An 18,339-nucleotide genomic window follows, 5' to 3' on the forward strand; every position below is an offset into this window, starting at 1 on the left:
TCAATGCCACCGCATTTCAAACACAGGACACAAATTCCAGAGGAACGGCTTTGTGAAGCAGAGACAATAGACATCTGTGAGTCTCCTGACACTGAGTTGACCTCTTTCTGGGTCTCTCTTCCACTCCCTACATGTCCTCCACCCTATAACCTCATCACTCACTCCTTGAAAAACATTACAAATGTGAGAGTCATAAGTCTGTTGTCAAGTAGAATGTTTACTGTAACTTACCTTCATCGAGAGATTTTTGTTTAAGTAATTTTGAGGCATATAAAGACTCTGGTTTAGTTAAATGTTTTCTTCAAATGACTACAGGTTCAGAATGGGTTCTGCAAGGCGATCTGAAATAGGTAGACTGCGAGTATCTGCTTCTGTCAGTAGATTATTGGTCATGGTGTCTTGTTCATCTGCTATGTGTTCTCACAGGGAACTCAATGCACTGAACAGTAAGAACTTTAACGTAATTAAATTTGGAAACTAAAGCAATGTGTGTCAAGTTTACTGAGTAACAGGAGCCAAGTTAGGCACCCCAAAGTCAAACACCTCTTTTGTACATCTATGTATTTACCTGGAGTGGTGGTCCTCAACCTTCCTAATACTGTGACCCTCTTGAGGAATATAGTTAGTTCTTCATTTTGTGGTGACCCCAATGATAAAATTTTTGTTGTTGCTACTTCATAGCTAGTTTGCCACTGTTCAGAGTTATAATGTAAATATTTTTAGAGATAGAGGTTTGCCAGAAGGGACAGGGCCCACAGGTTGAGAACCTCTGATCTAGAGCTCATAGGGATTTAAGATTATGTGAGAGAGGAAGACCAGAATGGAACACAATATGTGAATCATTGTGTTCCTTCAGGAGATGGAACAGTTACAATTACTACCTGAATCTTCATCTTTACTCTATGAAAGTTTTCTGTGTGTGTGTGTGTGTGTGTGTGTGTGTACGTACACACACACATACATACATACATACATACATACATACATACATACATAGTCAACTGGTCTGGACATCTGCAAACAAGTCAGAAACATTAAGTCACTGGGTATTACGTAACCTGAAGTAGAAAAAAGTTACTCTTTCTCTCAAGTATAGTAAGAAAACTCTATCAAAGTTATTAAATGTTTAGGTGACACTAATACTGTTACCTTTGAGAACAATGTCGCATGCGTATGAACATGAGGGCATTTAGATGAATCTCTACCTGCCTGAAGTGTCGCCTTTGTAAGTCAGACAACTTGAAGCGAATCTGGGTATCCAAGCCTTGCTCCTAATTCTGCTGCTCCCAAACCATATCCTTCCTCAGTCTCCCCCCATCCCAGCTAATATCAGTGTCTGTCCATTTGTCTTGAATCTAAAGCCTTTATTTATTTTTAGCTTAAAAATGTTTTATTCTGCTAAATATTTTTATTGAATAAAACATTCTCAGTTAATATATTTTGATAATATTCAGATAATATACTTTTCCCTCCCATAATTCCTCCCAAATCTGCCCTACCACCCTCGCCACCAAACTCTTGTGTTCTCTTTCTCTCTGAAAAATAAGCAAGTAAAACCAAAAACAAAACAATAAAACCCCAAAAAACACACAAAACCTTCAGAAAAATGAAAATCCAACAAAAAAATGTAAGACCAAACAAACAAAGCAAAATGAGACAAAAAGGTTTACAAAGATATCATGAGTTCATTCATCTTGTGTTGGTCAACTGTTCACAGGCCCAGAGCCTGCCTGAAGTGTCGTTATACCCACTGAGGCGCGCCGCCCCTTCCCCCCCCCCCCCCCCCCCCGTACCCCAAGAGATCCTATTTTTTTTCTTTGCCAGCAAGTATTGGTTACAGATAACTTCTTGCTTTAGGAGTGGAAGTTGAATGCACTTCTCCTCTCAGTGCTGGGACCCTATCTGTCTTGAACTGGTGTCAGCCTCCTGGATGCTGCCACAATCACTTTGCATTTGTATGTGCATCCATTCTGTTGTATCCTTGAAGTCACCCATCACCTCTGGCTTTTAAAATTCCCCCAGCTCCCCCCCCCAAACCTCCCCCACCCTGCAGCTTCTTTCCCACAGAGATCTGAGCCTGAGAGTGCAGGGCTTTAATGGAAACATCCCATTTAGGATGAGTAATCCAGAGTCTGTTGCTCTCTGCATACAGAGAGGCTTCTCTGATGATTATATCCGAAGCACCGATTGTCTATCATATCAGATGTGTAATAAGCTATTCTTGATTGCTCTTTTCCCACCTTTATCCTGTGGTTATTTAAACAAACCACATTGGTTTTCTAGCCAGTACCTCCCTAAGCTCTAAAGTCGCTGCATCCAAACTATTGTCCTTCCCTTGTCTGTGCGGCCAGCTTCCTGTCAGATCTCCCTGCTCTTGCCTAGCCTGCTTGCAGTCCACTGTTACAGAACAGCTAGAAACATCAAGTCCTTCCCCTCTGTGGCGAGAGGATTAATAAACATTTCTTGCCTGACTTAGTCAAGCAGTGGGCAGTGGTTCTGGCTTTGCCAGGTTTAGGAAGAAAAATCCCACATTATAAGAAAACTTAATGCATTGTGAATAATCTGTGCTTGTCTTGAACACCCAAGGATCTTGGTGTCCTTTATCCACTGACCCCCAGTGAGTACAGCATACCGTTGTCAGCCAATCAAAGAGAGTCCTTGGTTATTTGAGGCTTAAACAGCTGCCCAGGTTTAATTAATATTCCACAATTATATCTGGACAGGAGCCAATTTCAGAGACAGGTGTCTAAGTAACAGGAAGATCTGACTCTCCTTTACACATCACCTGTTATGGTTCAGTAGGATCCACTCGAAGTTTGCTGGTGACTTGAACTCTGATTTCACATGACTCATTCTGTTGGAGGTTCCTGTGTAAATCTTGCAAGCTCCCACTTTATGCACCCAGTCTTCCTCCAAGGAGATCCTAGATTTGGCACTGTACGGTCTGGTTTTAAGGTTGTGAGGCGGTGGCCATGTGTTGCTGAGGATCTGGGAAGCTTTCAGAAAACACCACACTGATGGTTATGGTGCGAAACATCACAGCTCATTTAAGGGATTATCAAGTAATGAGAATGAGGATTCAAAAGGGGGGGCTTACTCTTTGATCCACCAAGGAGTTTCAAATGGCGGTGGTCATTAATTCTTGGATTCCTTCTGTCCTTAAAGAAAACCGAGACATCAGAAACTGTCATTTTGTGAACAGATAGCTATTAAAAGCACATTAATAATCTATAGTGGGTAAAGCATATGCCTTTTAAAAAGATTTGCAGCTTGCTTCTCTGTGGCGAAGACGCAGGACTTCTCCATCCTAATTACAAAGCAATCAAACAATTTAATTAATCTGGAAATCACTTTCTTCACAATAACTGCCTCCAAAATGAGGCACCCCGTGTATCGCCGCTAGGTAAAGCACAGCTCTGATAACCCTGCTTGCGTCTTAGCCATGCCTCTGCCTTATGGGGATCGTGGTGTTAATTACCTACCCAAGGCCTGACCACTGCTAAGGCTTACTGTGTCCGGTCGGAGCATCAGCAGTGATGCTGGCAGTCCGTAAAGTGTCCGAGCTCTCAAACATCCAAGAGCCAGCAAATCCCAGGAGCAGCAGGATGTGAGTTACAAGCAAGCACCGCACATATGGGCAGAGAATTAACTGGCACCGGTTTCTACTGGAGAGTCTCTCAGGTATTGCTTTGCAGATGGGAGGATGAATTCAGAGAGCAGCGTGCAAGGAGTGAAGGTCACATGTAGGACTCCCAGTTTCAATCCGTCTTGTTCTTTTCTCAGGAAGCGCCATTTGTGCCTTCAACAGAGAGGACTACATAGAGCATAAATGGCATGAACCCATCTACTCTAAATTCAGAGTTAGGACACTATATAACAAAATAGCATGGCTGAGAGACCAAAAAGTAGGACATGTTTTGTTTAAAAATAAAACCTTCCACAATTGACCTTTCTTAACTCTAATGGGCTAATCTTATCATTTCTCCCCAAGGAAAATTGAATTTTGTTCAGTGCATAACACAATTGTCTATACAATGCAGGTTTATTTACCCTTTCCTGTGTTAGTACCAGAGTCCCACCTACCCCTCAAGATTCTCTATCAGTGCGTCATTCTGCTGTGCTGTCCCTCCAGTCTACCCACAATGCCGACACCAGGCACGCTCTGTGTCCCCATGGTTTGGTTCTAATGTGTCACCAATCACTCTTGATTTACCATCGAAGTTCTCTCTTGTCCTTGCATGCGCTGGTCCAGCACCATCAACTTTGGTGCATCCAAGCATCTCTAAAGCCTCCCACTACCTGGTACCAGTGAATGCAGTTCGTGGGCCATTGGCTGTACCACTCTGAATTTGCTATAGCTAGAGATCTTATCTCTGAGACTGATTTAATGTTTACAGCGTTTCTGACTCAGTTTCTGATTTCCTTAAGTCCACATCCACCATATTACTTGAAGCTTGCGGAACTGCCCTGGTATTGAGTCTCTGTCTTTCTGATATCTTAAAATGCTTTAGAGAACTTTAGTGATAATACAGTTATAACAACAACACCCAACGCCATCCCAATTTTTCCTATATGTATCCCTCCCCATTTTTCCCCTGCAAACGTCAGTATTGTCAAAACATGGATACACTACAGGTATAGCCAGGACCCCAAAACATTACACTACTTACTGATGTTATTGTCCTCATAGTTTGTTGACGTTAGATCTCTGATGTCTTTGCTAATGTCCACACATTGACAGAAGTGCTCAAGAAGTCTCTCAGAACAGTCTAGTTCTTAAACAACACTCAACTTGTTGAATGCAGTGTACGTTTCAGTTCACCTTTTCAGCCTACATTGGAAAAAATTAGATCTGCAGAGTTGTTAAGATAGACAGATGGCCCTATAGACCCGAGGCTGTAGGGAAAAGAATTTAGGGTTTGGTTTTATGGCAGGGAGAGACCACGTGAGGGGGGAAAGCAGTTGAAATTTCAATCACACCTAGGCAGGCAGCCCAGGGTGCGATGCTAAGTCCAGGATCATTAATGGAAGCTTTGGCAATGGTAGCTTTGATTTCTTTGAAGGTCAGAGTTAAATCAGTTTTCTGTCTGTCTCTGTCTGTCTGTCTTCAAGCTTGAAGATCATCATGTGCTATGAAATGGTTTATAAAATGGCACTGGCTTCTTAGGGGCCACCATTTTATGTTTATCTCTGTCCCCCCAGTTTTGGTGTTTACTGAGCTGTTTCCACTCACCACATCTGAACCCCCAGCCTTAGTATTCTCTGTACAGAGAAGTCAGGCCTAGGGCTCGGGCCAGATTCCCTTGGTGTTATTTTATTCTTGTGAACGAGGAAGGAAGGATTGTGGTCAGAATGTCTTGGCTTCAAGTAAGCAACTGTTTTTGTTACAACTAATAATTTACTGGTAGTCTGTTCTCCATGGTGTATGAGCAACATGAATATATTCCCAAACTTAACAACAACAACAAAAACCCCAAACTCTATACAATGATTCCAAGCATTAGATTATCCATTCCCCTTAGGACGCAGGGGCTTTTAGCCATCTTGAAATTATTGAGCTCTTTTACAGAATGCAAAGGGTGACACACAAGCTAAATTAGGAGTGGGAGAATGAATACTGTTGAGAGAAATCAAAATAAGCTAATTTGCTGTGTAGATAAACAGACAGAATGAATCCTGGATTACTGGACAGCAAAAGCAAAATCCATTCCTCCAGGGGCCCCCGGGAACAGCAGATGCAAAGACATGATAAATTTCACTGTGGCAGGGGGACCGCTCCTTGCCTGGCTCTCTATAAAGAAACGGCTTCTCAGCGCTTCCCTGTTGAATGGCTTTGATTGTGCTGTCATAAAGTTAATAGCATCTGTTGAAGACAACACTATAAAATTTGCAACCTTAAGTTAATTGAAAAATTTCAGTGGAGATGTAGCCAGTGTAAGAAGTCCTGGAGGTAACACTAAACTTACCCTCCTTTAGGTGTTAGACTGTTCTTTTTTAGCACACTAGTAACAAATCGTTTACCTCCGCAGCTGGGCAGGACTGGGAAAGGGAAGCCAGTATTCCTTACAGCTGGCTACATACAGCCTTCACTCTCACTGCGCCCTTGCTATTGGGAACTTTGCAAAAAACTATTAGCGCTACTTTGCAGCCTTTCCCCACCTCCTTCCTGAAACCAGCGCCATTCCCAAGCGGTCCTCCACCAGCACTATGCATCTCATTAACTATGCAGGGGAAGCAGTGTGGTCTGGAGTGTCCTGAACTTGCCCTCGCCAGCTGCCTGCCAAGGGGCCTCAATGATCAGCAGCAGGTTGAGCAGGCTAATGGAGAAAGTAACAAGCCCCCAGGGAGGTGTCCTCCTTCCTGTGTGCAGCAGTGCTCCTTCCCCGCCCGGGGAGGACTCAAGGAGAGGGAGTGCTACCATCTCCCTGTGGCCGAGGCTTTTAGAGTCTTCTGCCTGGTCAATCACATTCCAGCTGCTGAGAGACAACTGGGCTCGCTGAAGACAATATTGGCGAGGGGTAATCCTGCCAGGTTCTTCCAGCAATGCTAAGATAGAGCCTCGGACATTTTAGAAATAGGTCCAGATGGCTGGATTCTCCTTCGTATTTTATGATTAGTCTTGACACAGCTCTTTTAAATGTATACCTTGGAATCCAAGCCTTCTCTTTCAAGACCTTTTTTTTTTCTTTCATACCGAGGCTTCCCGCCACAAAATAAAGAGCACCTCCAAAGAAAGCCTGAGCTTACCCCTCCCCCCCCACACACACACCTAAATGTTAGCTTCCGAAGACATAATACAGAACATGTCTGTGCTCGTTATTCTACAGACCAAAATGCTTAGGTTATAGTGCTGAATGTATGTATCCCTATGCTTGGCCCACCTGGAAAGCTGTCCTGGAACTCAGTGTCGCCCCACCCCCCACTCTCACCCCCACCCGCACCGCACCCCACCCCCACCCGCACCGCTTCCCAGATCCCCCCGCTCGAGGCAAAGCTAAAACATTATTAGAGGAAATGATATTTTGTAGAACTGTAAAGAAACTGATTACTGGCAAGAAGATTCTAGATATGGATAATGGTACAGAAACAAAATTAGGCTGTTCATTTCTCTCTTTCTCTCCACAGGAAACAGCCCTCAAGACAGCCCAAGGAATTTCTCCCCCAGTACCTCAGCCCATTTCTCATTTGCGAGGAGGTAAGGACTGCGTTTGAGTGGGGCTTAAAGTGGTACCCCAGGACCACAGGTCTCTGCACACGAGCCTCCTCTCTCCCTCTCTCCCTCCCTCTCTCTCCCTCTCTCCCCCTCTCTCTCTCTCCCCCCCCTCCTTCTCTCTCTCTCTCTTTCTCTGTCTCTCTCTCTACCCCCCCATCCTCCTTCCACCTTTTCTTTCAGGGTTCTGTCTTGTGAGAGCCTTTTCATTATCATATAGTCTTCTGCAACCAAAGGACCTTGTTACTTTGAACACACTGGCTTTAACTGTTTTCCTGATGACGTCTGCCTTGTCTTAGCATTGGAGGGTCCTCTTGGTTCTTTGCTAAATGGAGCCCAGTGAAGGCAGGGAGGTCCTTCTCTCTGTTTTCTCTCATCTTTAGAGCATGCATGATTCAGCCTGAACAGATTTCTACTGACTTTTTTTTTTGAGGTGTAGTTATGCAAGCTCTATTATTTATTCATTTTTGTCCTGGTGCAAGCTTTTGTTGTTATCATATGTTGTCCTTCTTGTAAAAATGAGACAAGGTATGAACTTGGAAAGCAACTGAATGGCAGATCTGAGATAGAGCAACTCTGATTTTTTTTCCAGACAGGACAAACAATCCCTGGCTGTCCTGGAATTCACTCTGTAGAGCAGGCTGGCCTCGAACTCAGATCCACCTGCCTCTGCCTCTAACTGCTAGGATTAAAGGCCTGCGCCAATATGTCTGGAGCTCTTTTCTACCAGTATTGTACTTAGAATTAGGCAGCAGCAAAAGCTTAGGAGCTGTGCCTCTGCTCTTGGGGACCTGAGCTAAGAGGAAGTGTCCTTACCTGACACCTTGACACCCAGGCTTTTCCAGACTGGTCCCTGGCTGTGGCCTCCGCCCTTTTTTCTGGATTCTGAATCAGTGTATGTTTTTCTCAGTCAAACATCCATCTCCGGCTCACATATGTGACTTGCTTCCTCCACGCAGGAAAGACAGAATGCAAAATGCCCCTTCAGTTCCCCAAATATTTAAAAATAAATTTAGTTTATGGTCTGGATGTTCCGTTTATGTGTAAGAATTTCTCAGAGACTTAATTATCCCCTTAAGTGAATTCAGATAGCATTTCCTAAACCATAAGAGATAGGTTTCAGAAAACACGCCCTTGTTCCTCTTACACATCACTAATGAGCACACTTGTCAGCGTGTGATAACTTTATGTTCTGAAATCCTAAGAAAAGGAGTTTCAGAGCTCTGTATTGTAATTAAGATTCCAGCAGCATTTCCAGAACCCTGTTTAAGAGTCTACTGTAAGTCCCAATCCAGGAAGAGTGTGTGTTCTCTCATTACTGCAGTCATTTTATATCATATGTTCAAGGCTGCTCGGAATCCCACCTGGGGTGAGATACAAGAACGATTAAGATGGCATCTCAAAGAGCTTGCTGAGGCCTACACCTGGATCTGAGGGCCAACTTTTTTTTTTTTAATTAAAATTTTCTTTTAACTATTATACTACAAAAGAAATGCAAAAGGAAACTGGCCCTAGAAAGTGCATCTGCCCAATGACTGTTAATTCATGATAGTTCATTATTCCAAGTGGAGAGGGAAAACTTTGAAAGTCTAAACAAAGTGAGTGTCCTCTGTAGTCTAAAGTGGAGGGTGGGTAAGTTCAATTACCCTGAGACATAAATAAGTGCAAATCTCATTGCAGTGTGTATTAAAACATGACAGAAGCCACAGTCCCATAATCCTGCCAGATTTATAAAAATGAAGAGCATCTAATAATTAACTGGGAGACTGAAGGACAGACGAATCTGGCTTCTGCTTCTGCGCTATAGAAAAAAAAAAAAGCACAACCTACCAAGCATGTTAATTTTTGACAAATAAACCATAAACCGTGACAGGGGATTATCGCTGGAGACCTCCAGTTCATGTTGCATGAACAACCAGCTGGGACTCCGTCCACACGCTTCACAAACCATTAATTTTAATTAGAACATGAGTGATTCGTGTTAAACTTTTCTTCAGGTGAAAGGAACCTTGGGTTCATTTTGAGAATCGAAATCAGCACTTTCTACCCAGCATCTGACACCGCCTTCCATCTTAGAGATGGTCTTCACTCAGGAAACAAGACCATTTGCCTGGGGTCACCACTGCCTCCTGGTGGCTGTGTGTCACTGAGCCTTTAAGAAGTAATTTGAGGCTCTTAACATTGCATTATTTTATAATGTAGCCCAATAGAGGAAATGTTGCTCCGTCTTTGAAATCATTCCAGGACGAAGGCACAGAGATTAGGCTTATTAGTGTTCGCTGACCTTCCTTGTTCAGTAGTCTCTGTTACACCCCTAGGAACATCTGTCCAGTTACAGACTGTAAAGGGTGATGACACACACTGTACTGTAAAATACAGATCTATGTGTAAACCTACCATGGCAGTTTTTAACCTGCTGACTTTATGAACAGAAAAAAAAAATAATCCCCTCAATATTGAATGTTGAGACAAGGAAGCATTTCATATTGTTAATTCTTAGCACACGTGAAACCTAATCTGAAAATCCAAGATCCAAAATATCCCAACATTTGAAACCCTTATACATAAATTTTATTGTCTTTCTTTCTCTGCATGTATGTGTGTTCATACGTGTGTTCACGAGTGTGCCACAGGATGTGTGGCTTCTGGGGATCATACGCAGGTATTCAGGCTTGCATGGCAAGCACTTTTATTTGTGCATCGTCTCGGCGGTCTCCAAACATACTCAAACTTATTGAGAACTATTGAAATGTTCGGAGCAACCATGGGATGCATAGAAACATTTCAAATTTAAGATTAAGGGTGTTTAGTAGGTTTGGAAATATCTTTTAAAACAAATAAAAAATTCTAAACCTAAAATGTTTCTGGCCCTAAGAACTTTGGATGAAAGATTCTCAGTCCATACAATCTCAAGCCTGCATGGCTGTGGATCTCTTAACATTTTTATCTGGTGGTAAGATGGAGGTGATGATGTCATTGCCTTTGCCAGAAGCTGGGGCCTTGAGACGTTATAACTTGCTGTTGCTTTCCTTGGTATTCCAGTGTCTTTTAGTGCCATCAGCATCTCCTGGTTGCCTAGTTGTTATTTGCCTGGATAAACGTCAGAACACATTTCCATAAGCAAATTTCTAGAAAAAGTTTGCTCTTCTGACTTTAAGTCTTCAGTCCCTTGAATACTAGGAACTAGGGTAACCTCCTGTTAGTCTTATAATTCTTTCTGGAGTAGATTTTACTTGGTGATTGGTATAGTTGAGTTTGACCCAACAGAGTATATAGTGTATCTCCTATATTTACAATATACTATAATTACTGAACACATTAACCTGCTTTCTCTTCATGTAATTAAAATCGTCAGGGTTGAAGCAGAGCATTATTGTGTACTACATGAATCTAAATGTTTTGTGAGTTGGCCCCACCCACCCTGAACCTCTGTGTCCTACGTTCCCAGCAACTGTTTTCCTCTGCTCTTTGATTTGATATAACATTGAAATTTCCACCCACAAAGAAAAGGTTCTTTTTAGAAGAGCCTTGTTGCTTTGGGAAGATGAGGATGTTGTCTTTGAATGTTGCTTTATTGGTAGCACTACTAAATAGAAAAGACAGCATTGTTAGTCAGATCCAAATTGTGCCTGTGTGATGGCTTCCATGGAAAGGGGGCACTTTTTCCACTCAGTAATGCATATAGCATATATAGTAACTTTCTGATGTGCGGTTGTCATGGCAATAGAAATGCAATGGTCCTTTTGCTCCATTTGAGTAAACAGACACTGGCATCTTAGGGAACTTTATGAGACATGAATTATTTCTGGTTGACGGCTGTACCAAGAACCGAGCGTATTCTTGTTTAAACATCTTTGCACTTGTGTGTTTTCTGGACTAAGCAAATGTAATTTATGCTTCAGAACTAATAAGAACATGTCTCCTCTTGGAACTGCTCATCCATCTGAAATATGTGTGTGGATACCTGAGGGAAAGGGGAGTTAACGAATCACAAAACAAAGTCATTCTGCGGAAATGTGTCCCTCCCTCTTCCCAGAGTCTAGTTTCTGATAATTGCTATTAAATGGACTGAACAGTTCTTTTAAAAATCATAGCCCTTTCTTTGTTTAATTTAAAGTGGTTAAAATATAAAATTCAGGCATTGCTTTCAAATATTTTAATAGGTAGCTAAATATAAGATCTGCCTGTGTCCATTTAACTGGTGGTTGTACCTTTTATGTGCATGCTGTAATTATTTTCCTGAGAAATTTCAACATTTCCATCTACATAAAAATGTTCTTAAACAAATACATGATTTAATTACCCCAGTTGCTTTTCTCTGGTATATTTATAAACATCTCATTTTGCTTCTTCTTCTTCTTCTTCTTTTTTAAATACTTGATTTCAATTGTACTCCAATCATGGCCACAGAAATGACAGGTAAATTTCACTAAAATCTTAGCCTTGTAATCCCTCTGTGACTTGTCTGCTTGGCCTCCATCTTGTTTCTGTGGACCATTTGCGTTTATTGGAGGTGACACCACCGTAGCCTAGAAGACCTGCCTTTGACTATCGGGCTACAGTGGCGGTTTTCCATATGAGCATCAAATTGTGGTTTCTCAAACTTGTCTCATGCTATGGGATTCCCTGACTTCAGCTTCCTGTGAATGTGTCTATGTTAGACTTCCTGCACTGTTGTCTCCTCCTTGATAAATGAACAAAATTGGGAATTAAAGAACATCTCCACATAATCCTGTCTCTGAGAATGCAGTGCTGCTTTTTAATAACAGCTTTGAACTGTTTTGCCTCTTGGAAAATTTCTATGTATTTGTTTTTCCTGACAGTTTATGATACATACATACATACATACATACATACATACAGTATGATCTTATTTTAAATTTCGTATAAAGCTCTAGAATAACAGAAATCCCTGAAAATTTGCTCTGTGGCAGACCCTTGCCCTACCAAGCAACATTGCTACTAATAACTACTGCATCAGTTCACTTTAGACCCCTGTCTAAAGTGGCCCCGACTTAACCCACAGTCCACATTCAAGTCCATTTAGTCACCATTCAAGGACAAAGGCCATTCTCTTTAAGGACCCTGACTGCTTGGACTCTGAGACTGGAGCAGGTGACTTCATTCTTTGTGTTTATTTCCATTACGAGTAAGAGACGGTTTCCTCCAGCCGTTTGGGTGACTGGGCAGAGCCTGCTGCATGGTCAGAGGCTCGCAGATGACCTTTGTACCAACATTATATGAAGTCAGGTCATGTCAGAAAGCAGTAACTCTCCAAAGCCTGAGCTTCAAGCTTTCTGACCATAAAGTTATTTGCCGCTTTAAAGTGTGACATAACCAGGAGCCTAGTGCCCCCACCACTTCCGCTTACAATAAGGAAATCCTAGGTGGAGAGCCTGTTGAAGGGTCTAAGGCTGCCTCAGGGTCTTGCACTCTGATGGAGTCCCGGTTCACATTGAGATCATTGGCCAGTTGTCAGTTTCCACACAGAACACGTTTCCTCTCCCCTTTCTGCTTACACTGCTTTGAATCTGCTGAGTCTGACCATCGTAATTATCCCCGGTATTCATTTTGTCAAAGTGTATTAGTGAGAGATCAATACTATGGATCAACCCATTCACTTCCTACTTGTTTGGGTGTATTGATTCCTATTAAATAAAAGGCAACCTGCTGTATAATGTTTGTTTACCCTAACCCTGGACCAGCATTCCCACATCCTCATAGACTCAGCTTATGTCATTTGTTTGATTGAAGATACCCTAATTCCCTGGGGGTTCTCTGGGGTTCCCTGGCATCAGCACTTCCACACTTGGCCTAACTGAGCTCCCTTTGTCCACAGGACGGATGGGCGCCGCTGGTCTCTGGCTTCTCTCCCCTCCTCAGGCTACGGGACAAACACACCAAGCTCCACCGTCTCTGTAAGTGCTTGATTTCTCTTCTCATCTCAAAACCACAGGACTAGCCTATGCTCTTTTTTTTCCCCCTGGGAATTTCCTGGTGGGAAGGAAAAGGCAAATTCCACGTGTCTATCTCACCGTATAGGAGATGGGTCAAACGACGGCTTAACAAATATAAAAATATACACTGTTTCTGGAAGCTTGCAAACTACAGGGCATAAATGACTATGGCCTAGGATGTCAAGTTTGGAGGATGAGAGCCTTCATTTTAATACCATTTGGTGTAGTTTGGGGAAAATGACACAATCTGGGTTCAGTGTTGGTGTTCCATACCAGTTGTGTGCGTGCTGAAGACGCCATTAAACTTTGATGGACTCACTCTTCTGTTGTATGGGGCTAAGATGGAAGCTTGTTCTGTTTTCTTTTTCCCTCAAAGGATGCCCTCTACACATACTCAAACACACACACACACACACACACACACACACACACACACACCCTACACATACTCAAACACACACACACACACATACATACACACACCCAAGCAGAGTAATAGCTTTGTTTCTACTCTAACAAATTAAAAACCAACAAACAAACAGCAACAACAACAACGGAACATAGTAAAGTCTGTGGAAGGAAGGGGATAGAGAAATAGGAGATTGTTGCCCCAAATGAGAACATTTCACCCCAGGCCTAGCAGTTACTGTTCAGCTGATTAGATTCAAGCATACCTGGTTTAAGTTAGAGGAGTTTCTGTAACCACGGGGCTCTGAGAACCACATGGTAGTTAGAATGAATGCCCAACGAGGTGGTGTGGATGCCCTGTATCCAGCAGCCCAAACTGTGGACCTATGGCCATACAGCCTTTTCTGATTCAGTTCCCTCCTCATTTTGTCCAAAGCCACCGTTTATTGTTTAGGACTGTCCACCCCACAGCGTTGTGCTAAGCTTGCAGCCACTGACTAGTGTTCAAACTGGTAAGAAACTAAAGCTTGTTAGATGAACTAACTAGTGCCCTCCTCCTTATGCTTGAGTGGAATGGGGGTTTTCTGGGGCACCTCTGAAACCAAATGGTGAACATCTGTTGTGTTCACGTCACATCTTCTTAGAGTCGTGCGTGGAGAGAGGTCCTTATATGTTCCTGTCTCTTTTCCATTTGTTGTGCTATGGGAGTTTGCTGTCCATTTGGCTCTCCTCCGGCACCCCCCTAACATCCTGGGTGTTTTCAGTGGATAAAATTGTTACGAAGTACCACTGAGATTTTACTAGATTATTACAGCAGCTGCCATCACTGGCGATTTCAGATGTGAAAATGTAGGACATTTTCAAAATGTGCGGTGAAGCAGATCCCACACCGAGGAATTGAGAAAGTTTTAAGTGCTGCCGTCCCTAGAGTCCCTTCAGTTAGAACCAAGCCACTAGCAAACAGTACTGATTCGTGGCTCTGTGACTTCCTGACCCACACTCCTCCCCACACTAAAAGCTCAAATCCACGGGTTTTGGCTGCAGTGCCCTTATCGCCCTGTCCTCACCCTCATTCAGCATTAATGACAGTTCGGGTGACAAATCTCTCCTCTTCATGAAAAACAGGAGAGTACAAGATGCACCTTCTTTTCCTAATAATCACACAACATTTTATTAAAGTGGGTGTTTAGAGGGTGAGGACATTGAGTCAGATTACTGGATATAAATAATTTTTTAAATTATGTTTTTGTGATATTGTAAAAATAAGTACTAATCTATCTCCTTGATATGGGTGGGCTCATTGCATGCTTGAGACACATTCTGTGACACCGTCGCTGTTCCTACCCCCAATTTTTAAGGTCCGAAACCTAAGGCACGGGAAATTATTTGGGGGGGAGGGCTGTTTATCCATCCCTTTCATTTATCCACACAAATAGTGCAAACAGCCTAGACCCTAATGTCCTGACTCTTTTAGGCCATGTGGTTGGCATTTCTTTAACATTGTGAGTGGTTTACCTGAAGGCTAATGTCTCTATAAAGTTCATGTGTCTAAAACAAGAAACCTGAGACCATTTTTAGACACACACACACACACCAGTTTCTAATAGCCTTTCTCTTACACATTTATGTATTGATGTAGGTGGTAGGCACATACACACATACACACACACACACACCACAGTTTCTTTTTTTTATTTTCTATATTTGTTGTTTACATTCCAAATGATTTCCCCTTTCCCAGATTCCCCCCTCCCTATATGTCCCATAAACCTTCTTCTATCCACCCATTCTCCAATCACCTCTCTCCTTTTTCTCTGTCCTGATACTCCCCTCCAACGCTAAATCAATCCTTTCCAGGATCAGGACCCTCTCCATACTTCTTCATGGGAGTCATTTGATATGGTATTTGTGCCTTGGGTATTCAGAGCTTCTGGGCTAATTAATATCCACTTATCAGTGATTGCATTCCATGTGTATTCTTTTGTGATTGGATTACCTCTCTTAGGATGATATTATCCAGATCAAACCATTTCCCTAAAAATTTTGTGAATTCATTGTTTGTAATTGCTGAGTAGTATTCCATTGTGTAAATATACCACATTTTCTGTATCCATTCCTCCTTTGAGGGGCATCTGGGTTCTTTCCAGCTTCTGGCTATTATAAATAAGGCTGCTATGAACATAATGGAGCATGTGTCTTTATTGCATGCCGGGGAATCCTTTGGGTATATGCCCAGGAGAGGTATAGCAGGGTCCTCCAGAAGTGTCATGTCCAGTTTTCTGAGGAACCGCCAGACTGATTTCCAGAGTGGCTGTACCATCTTACAGCCCCACCAGCAGTGCAGGAGTGTTCCTCATTCTCCACATCCTCGCCAACACCTGCTGTCTCCTGAGTATTTGACCTTAGCCATTCTGACTGGTGTAAGGTGAAATCTCAGGGTTGTTTTGATTTGCATTTCCCTAATGACTAATGATGTTGAGCACTTCTTAAGCACACGACAGTATCTAATAGCCTTTCTTTTACATATTTATGTATTAATGTAGGTGGTAGGCACATGCATACACACACACACACACACACAAGCCTCTCTCTCATGCATTTATGTATTGGTTGAGGTAGTAGGCAGGTATATGTCTCAAATTCTCTTTTCTTCCCTCAAAATGAAATTTTAATTTCCAAAACTTACGATTTTGCCAAAAGCAAGGACTTTGGGGTTTGGACTGTGAACACTGGTGCAAGGGTTGGCCGGCCTTTTCTCCTTCACTCTTTTATAGAATGGACAAGGGAGCTCCCCAAAGCTCCTGTCCAGGTTTCTGTTCTTGTCCGACAAATACCAGGCACAATTATGTCAACTGGCGACTCAGAGTTTCTGCTTTCCTATTCCTAACCTGAATCACTCTTAGGACCTCATCAACTATTAGTCCTTTAGACAATCAAAACTGTACTGTTTTTTAAAATAGGAAAAAAAAATATAGGTTATATACAGAAAAAAACTAGAAGCGTTTTTCAAAACACAATTTAAAAGTTCACAGATAATTATGTTGTCAGCTGAACTTCAGACCCGTTCGTGTTGAAATGTAAATGTTTTTATATCTTTGGGCCATTATAGACACTTCAATATAGCTAAGTGTTAAAAATGTTATGTTCCAAAATTGGAAAGATTTTGTCATATACAGTTAGTTTGTTCTCCCAGAGAACATTTAGTATTGTCAGTTATTTAAGTGTGAAAATTTGCAGTAAAAATTAATTTCTGGAACTTCTGCAAGATACTATTCACATCATAATTTCTAATTTTGAAATAAGCAATGTGGGATTGCAGTAGGGAGATATTCTTCCGTATATTTCTCACCAGATAAATTATTTTCCGCTGAGGGAAAGAATGAAAATAAGACTATAAATACTCATCAATATGACATATGCCTGTTAAATCATATTACCTTAAATAATAACAAGTAGGAATCTGTGCACGAACATGAAGACTATCCTTTTTAAAGTGGTTGTCTTGAGGGACAAGGTGTTTATCTGAGTGATACCGTGACATAGAAAATGGATCCAGGGTCTAATTGCATGGAGAAACAGCAGCAGCTTTTGGTGTAGGTCTTCATTCTTTGGGAGTGTATCTGATTTATGGTGTAGTCAAAAGTCATTTGCAAACTAGTTAAGTAATGAGCTTCACCAGCCCACACTTGGAGAAATAGGAAGTCACGAAACTTAGTTTACTGGAAAACACACATAGTAGGTCTCGAAATTCTTCTGAAAGGAGGCTTTGCTCAACAGAGGCATCTTTTCTATAAGCTCACGAGAGCCAGGTGTGGTGATGCACATTTATACTTCCAGCCTCTCCAGAGGCTGAGGCAGGAGGATCATTAGGAAGCCAGCCTAGGCAGCATAGCAAAAGAGTGTGTGAAACACACACAGAGAAGTGGGGCTGTGGAGACGGCACTTGTTCCCGACGATCCCAGCGGTATCCTGGCAACTCCATCTCCAAGATGCTCATTTTGGATGAAACCGAACTTAAGTTTCCGTGTTGTCCAACATGCCATGCTTTGAGGCCATGTTTTGAGTTGGCTGCTGGGTGCTTTTCTGTCAGTTCCCAGGTGCCCTCTGCTTATCCTAGGGTCCTCTGTGATCTGCCCATTTCCATTCACACCTTGCTCATTTTCTCCGAAAGCTGAGTCTCTCCCTAGAGACTCTCCAAGCCTCCTTGTATCTCTGGTGCCAAGATGACATCACTCCCTACAACCTCTCGCATCACTCAGTCCGTAACATTCCCAGATCTTATATATACATAAATTTCTGACGCTATTCTCCAGTAATGTGTATGCTGTAGTCGCAAAAATTACTTTAGATTCAGTTGAGGTCAGCAGTTTGCTACGTGGCCACAGTCATTTTGAACACTAGAGTTTATTACATCCTATAAGTACAACATTAAATATACCACAGGAGTCCATCCCTCCTCAAAGGCCCCTTCTCTGAGCTTTGTGGTATTAGTCCCAAGCAAGTAGCATCCTTAATGAGTCATGATGCAGTTGGAACGCTGGTCCTGCTCCGTTTGGAAATTTCAATTCTTAAGCTTTCAATTTTAGGAAGACAGTATGCCCTGTACATAATAACCCATCAGTCACAAGACCAGCAAGTCATAATCCAGGATATTAATATTTCTGTAGCAACCTGAATCAACATTCACACTAAGTAGATTGACTATTTTACATAATTCCCTATCTGATCATTTGAAACTTTGCTACTCAAAATGATTGCTGTAAA

The 18,339-nt window shown here is 42.2% G+C and overlaps 1 protein-coding gene across 8 annotated transcripts in view; it reads left to right on the forward strand.

Moving 5' to 3' along the window:
* Mast4 (microtubule associated serine/threonine kinase family member 4) overlaps nt 1–18,339 on the forward strand; it is a 606,534-nt gene that overhangs the window by 521,618 nt on the left and 66,577 nt on the right. For all 8 annotated transcript variants that reach the window (XM_052160085.1, XM_052160077.1, XM_052160082.1 and 5 more), the window contains 2 exons: nt 7,126–7,195; nt 13,050–13,128. In XM_052160085.1, the coding sequence (XP_052016045.1) occupies nt 7,126–7,195; nt 13,050–13,128 (149 nt within the window). The remainder of the gene's footprint in view (nt 1–7,125; nt 7,196–13,049; nt 13,129–18,339) is intronic.

Source organism: Apodemus sylvaticus, chromosome 16 (genome assembly GCF_947179515.1).
Source record: "Apodemus sylvaticus chromosome 16, mApoSyl1.1, whole genome shotgun sequence".
Lineage (NCBI taxonomy): Eukaryota > Metazoa > Chordata > Mammalia > Rodentia > Muridae > Apodemus > Apodemus sylvaticus.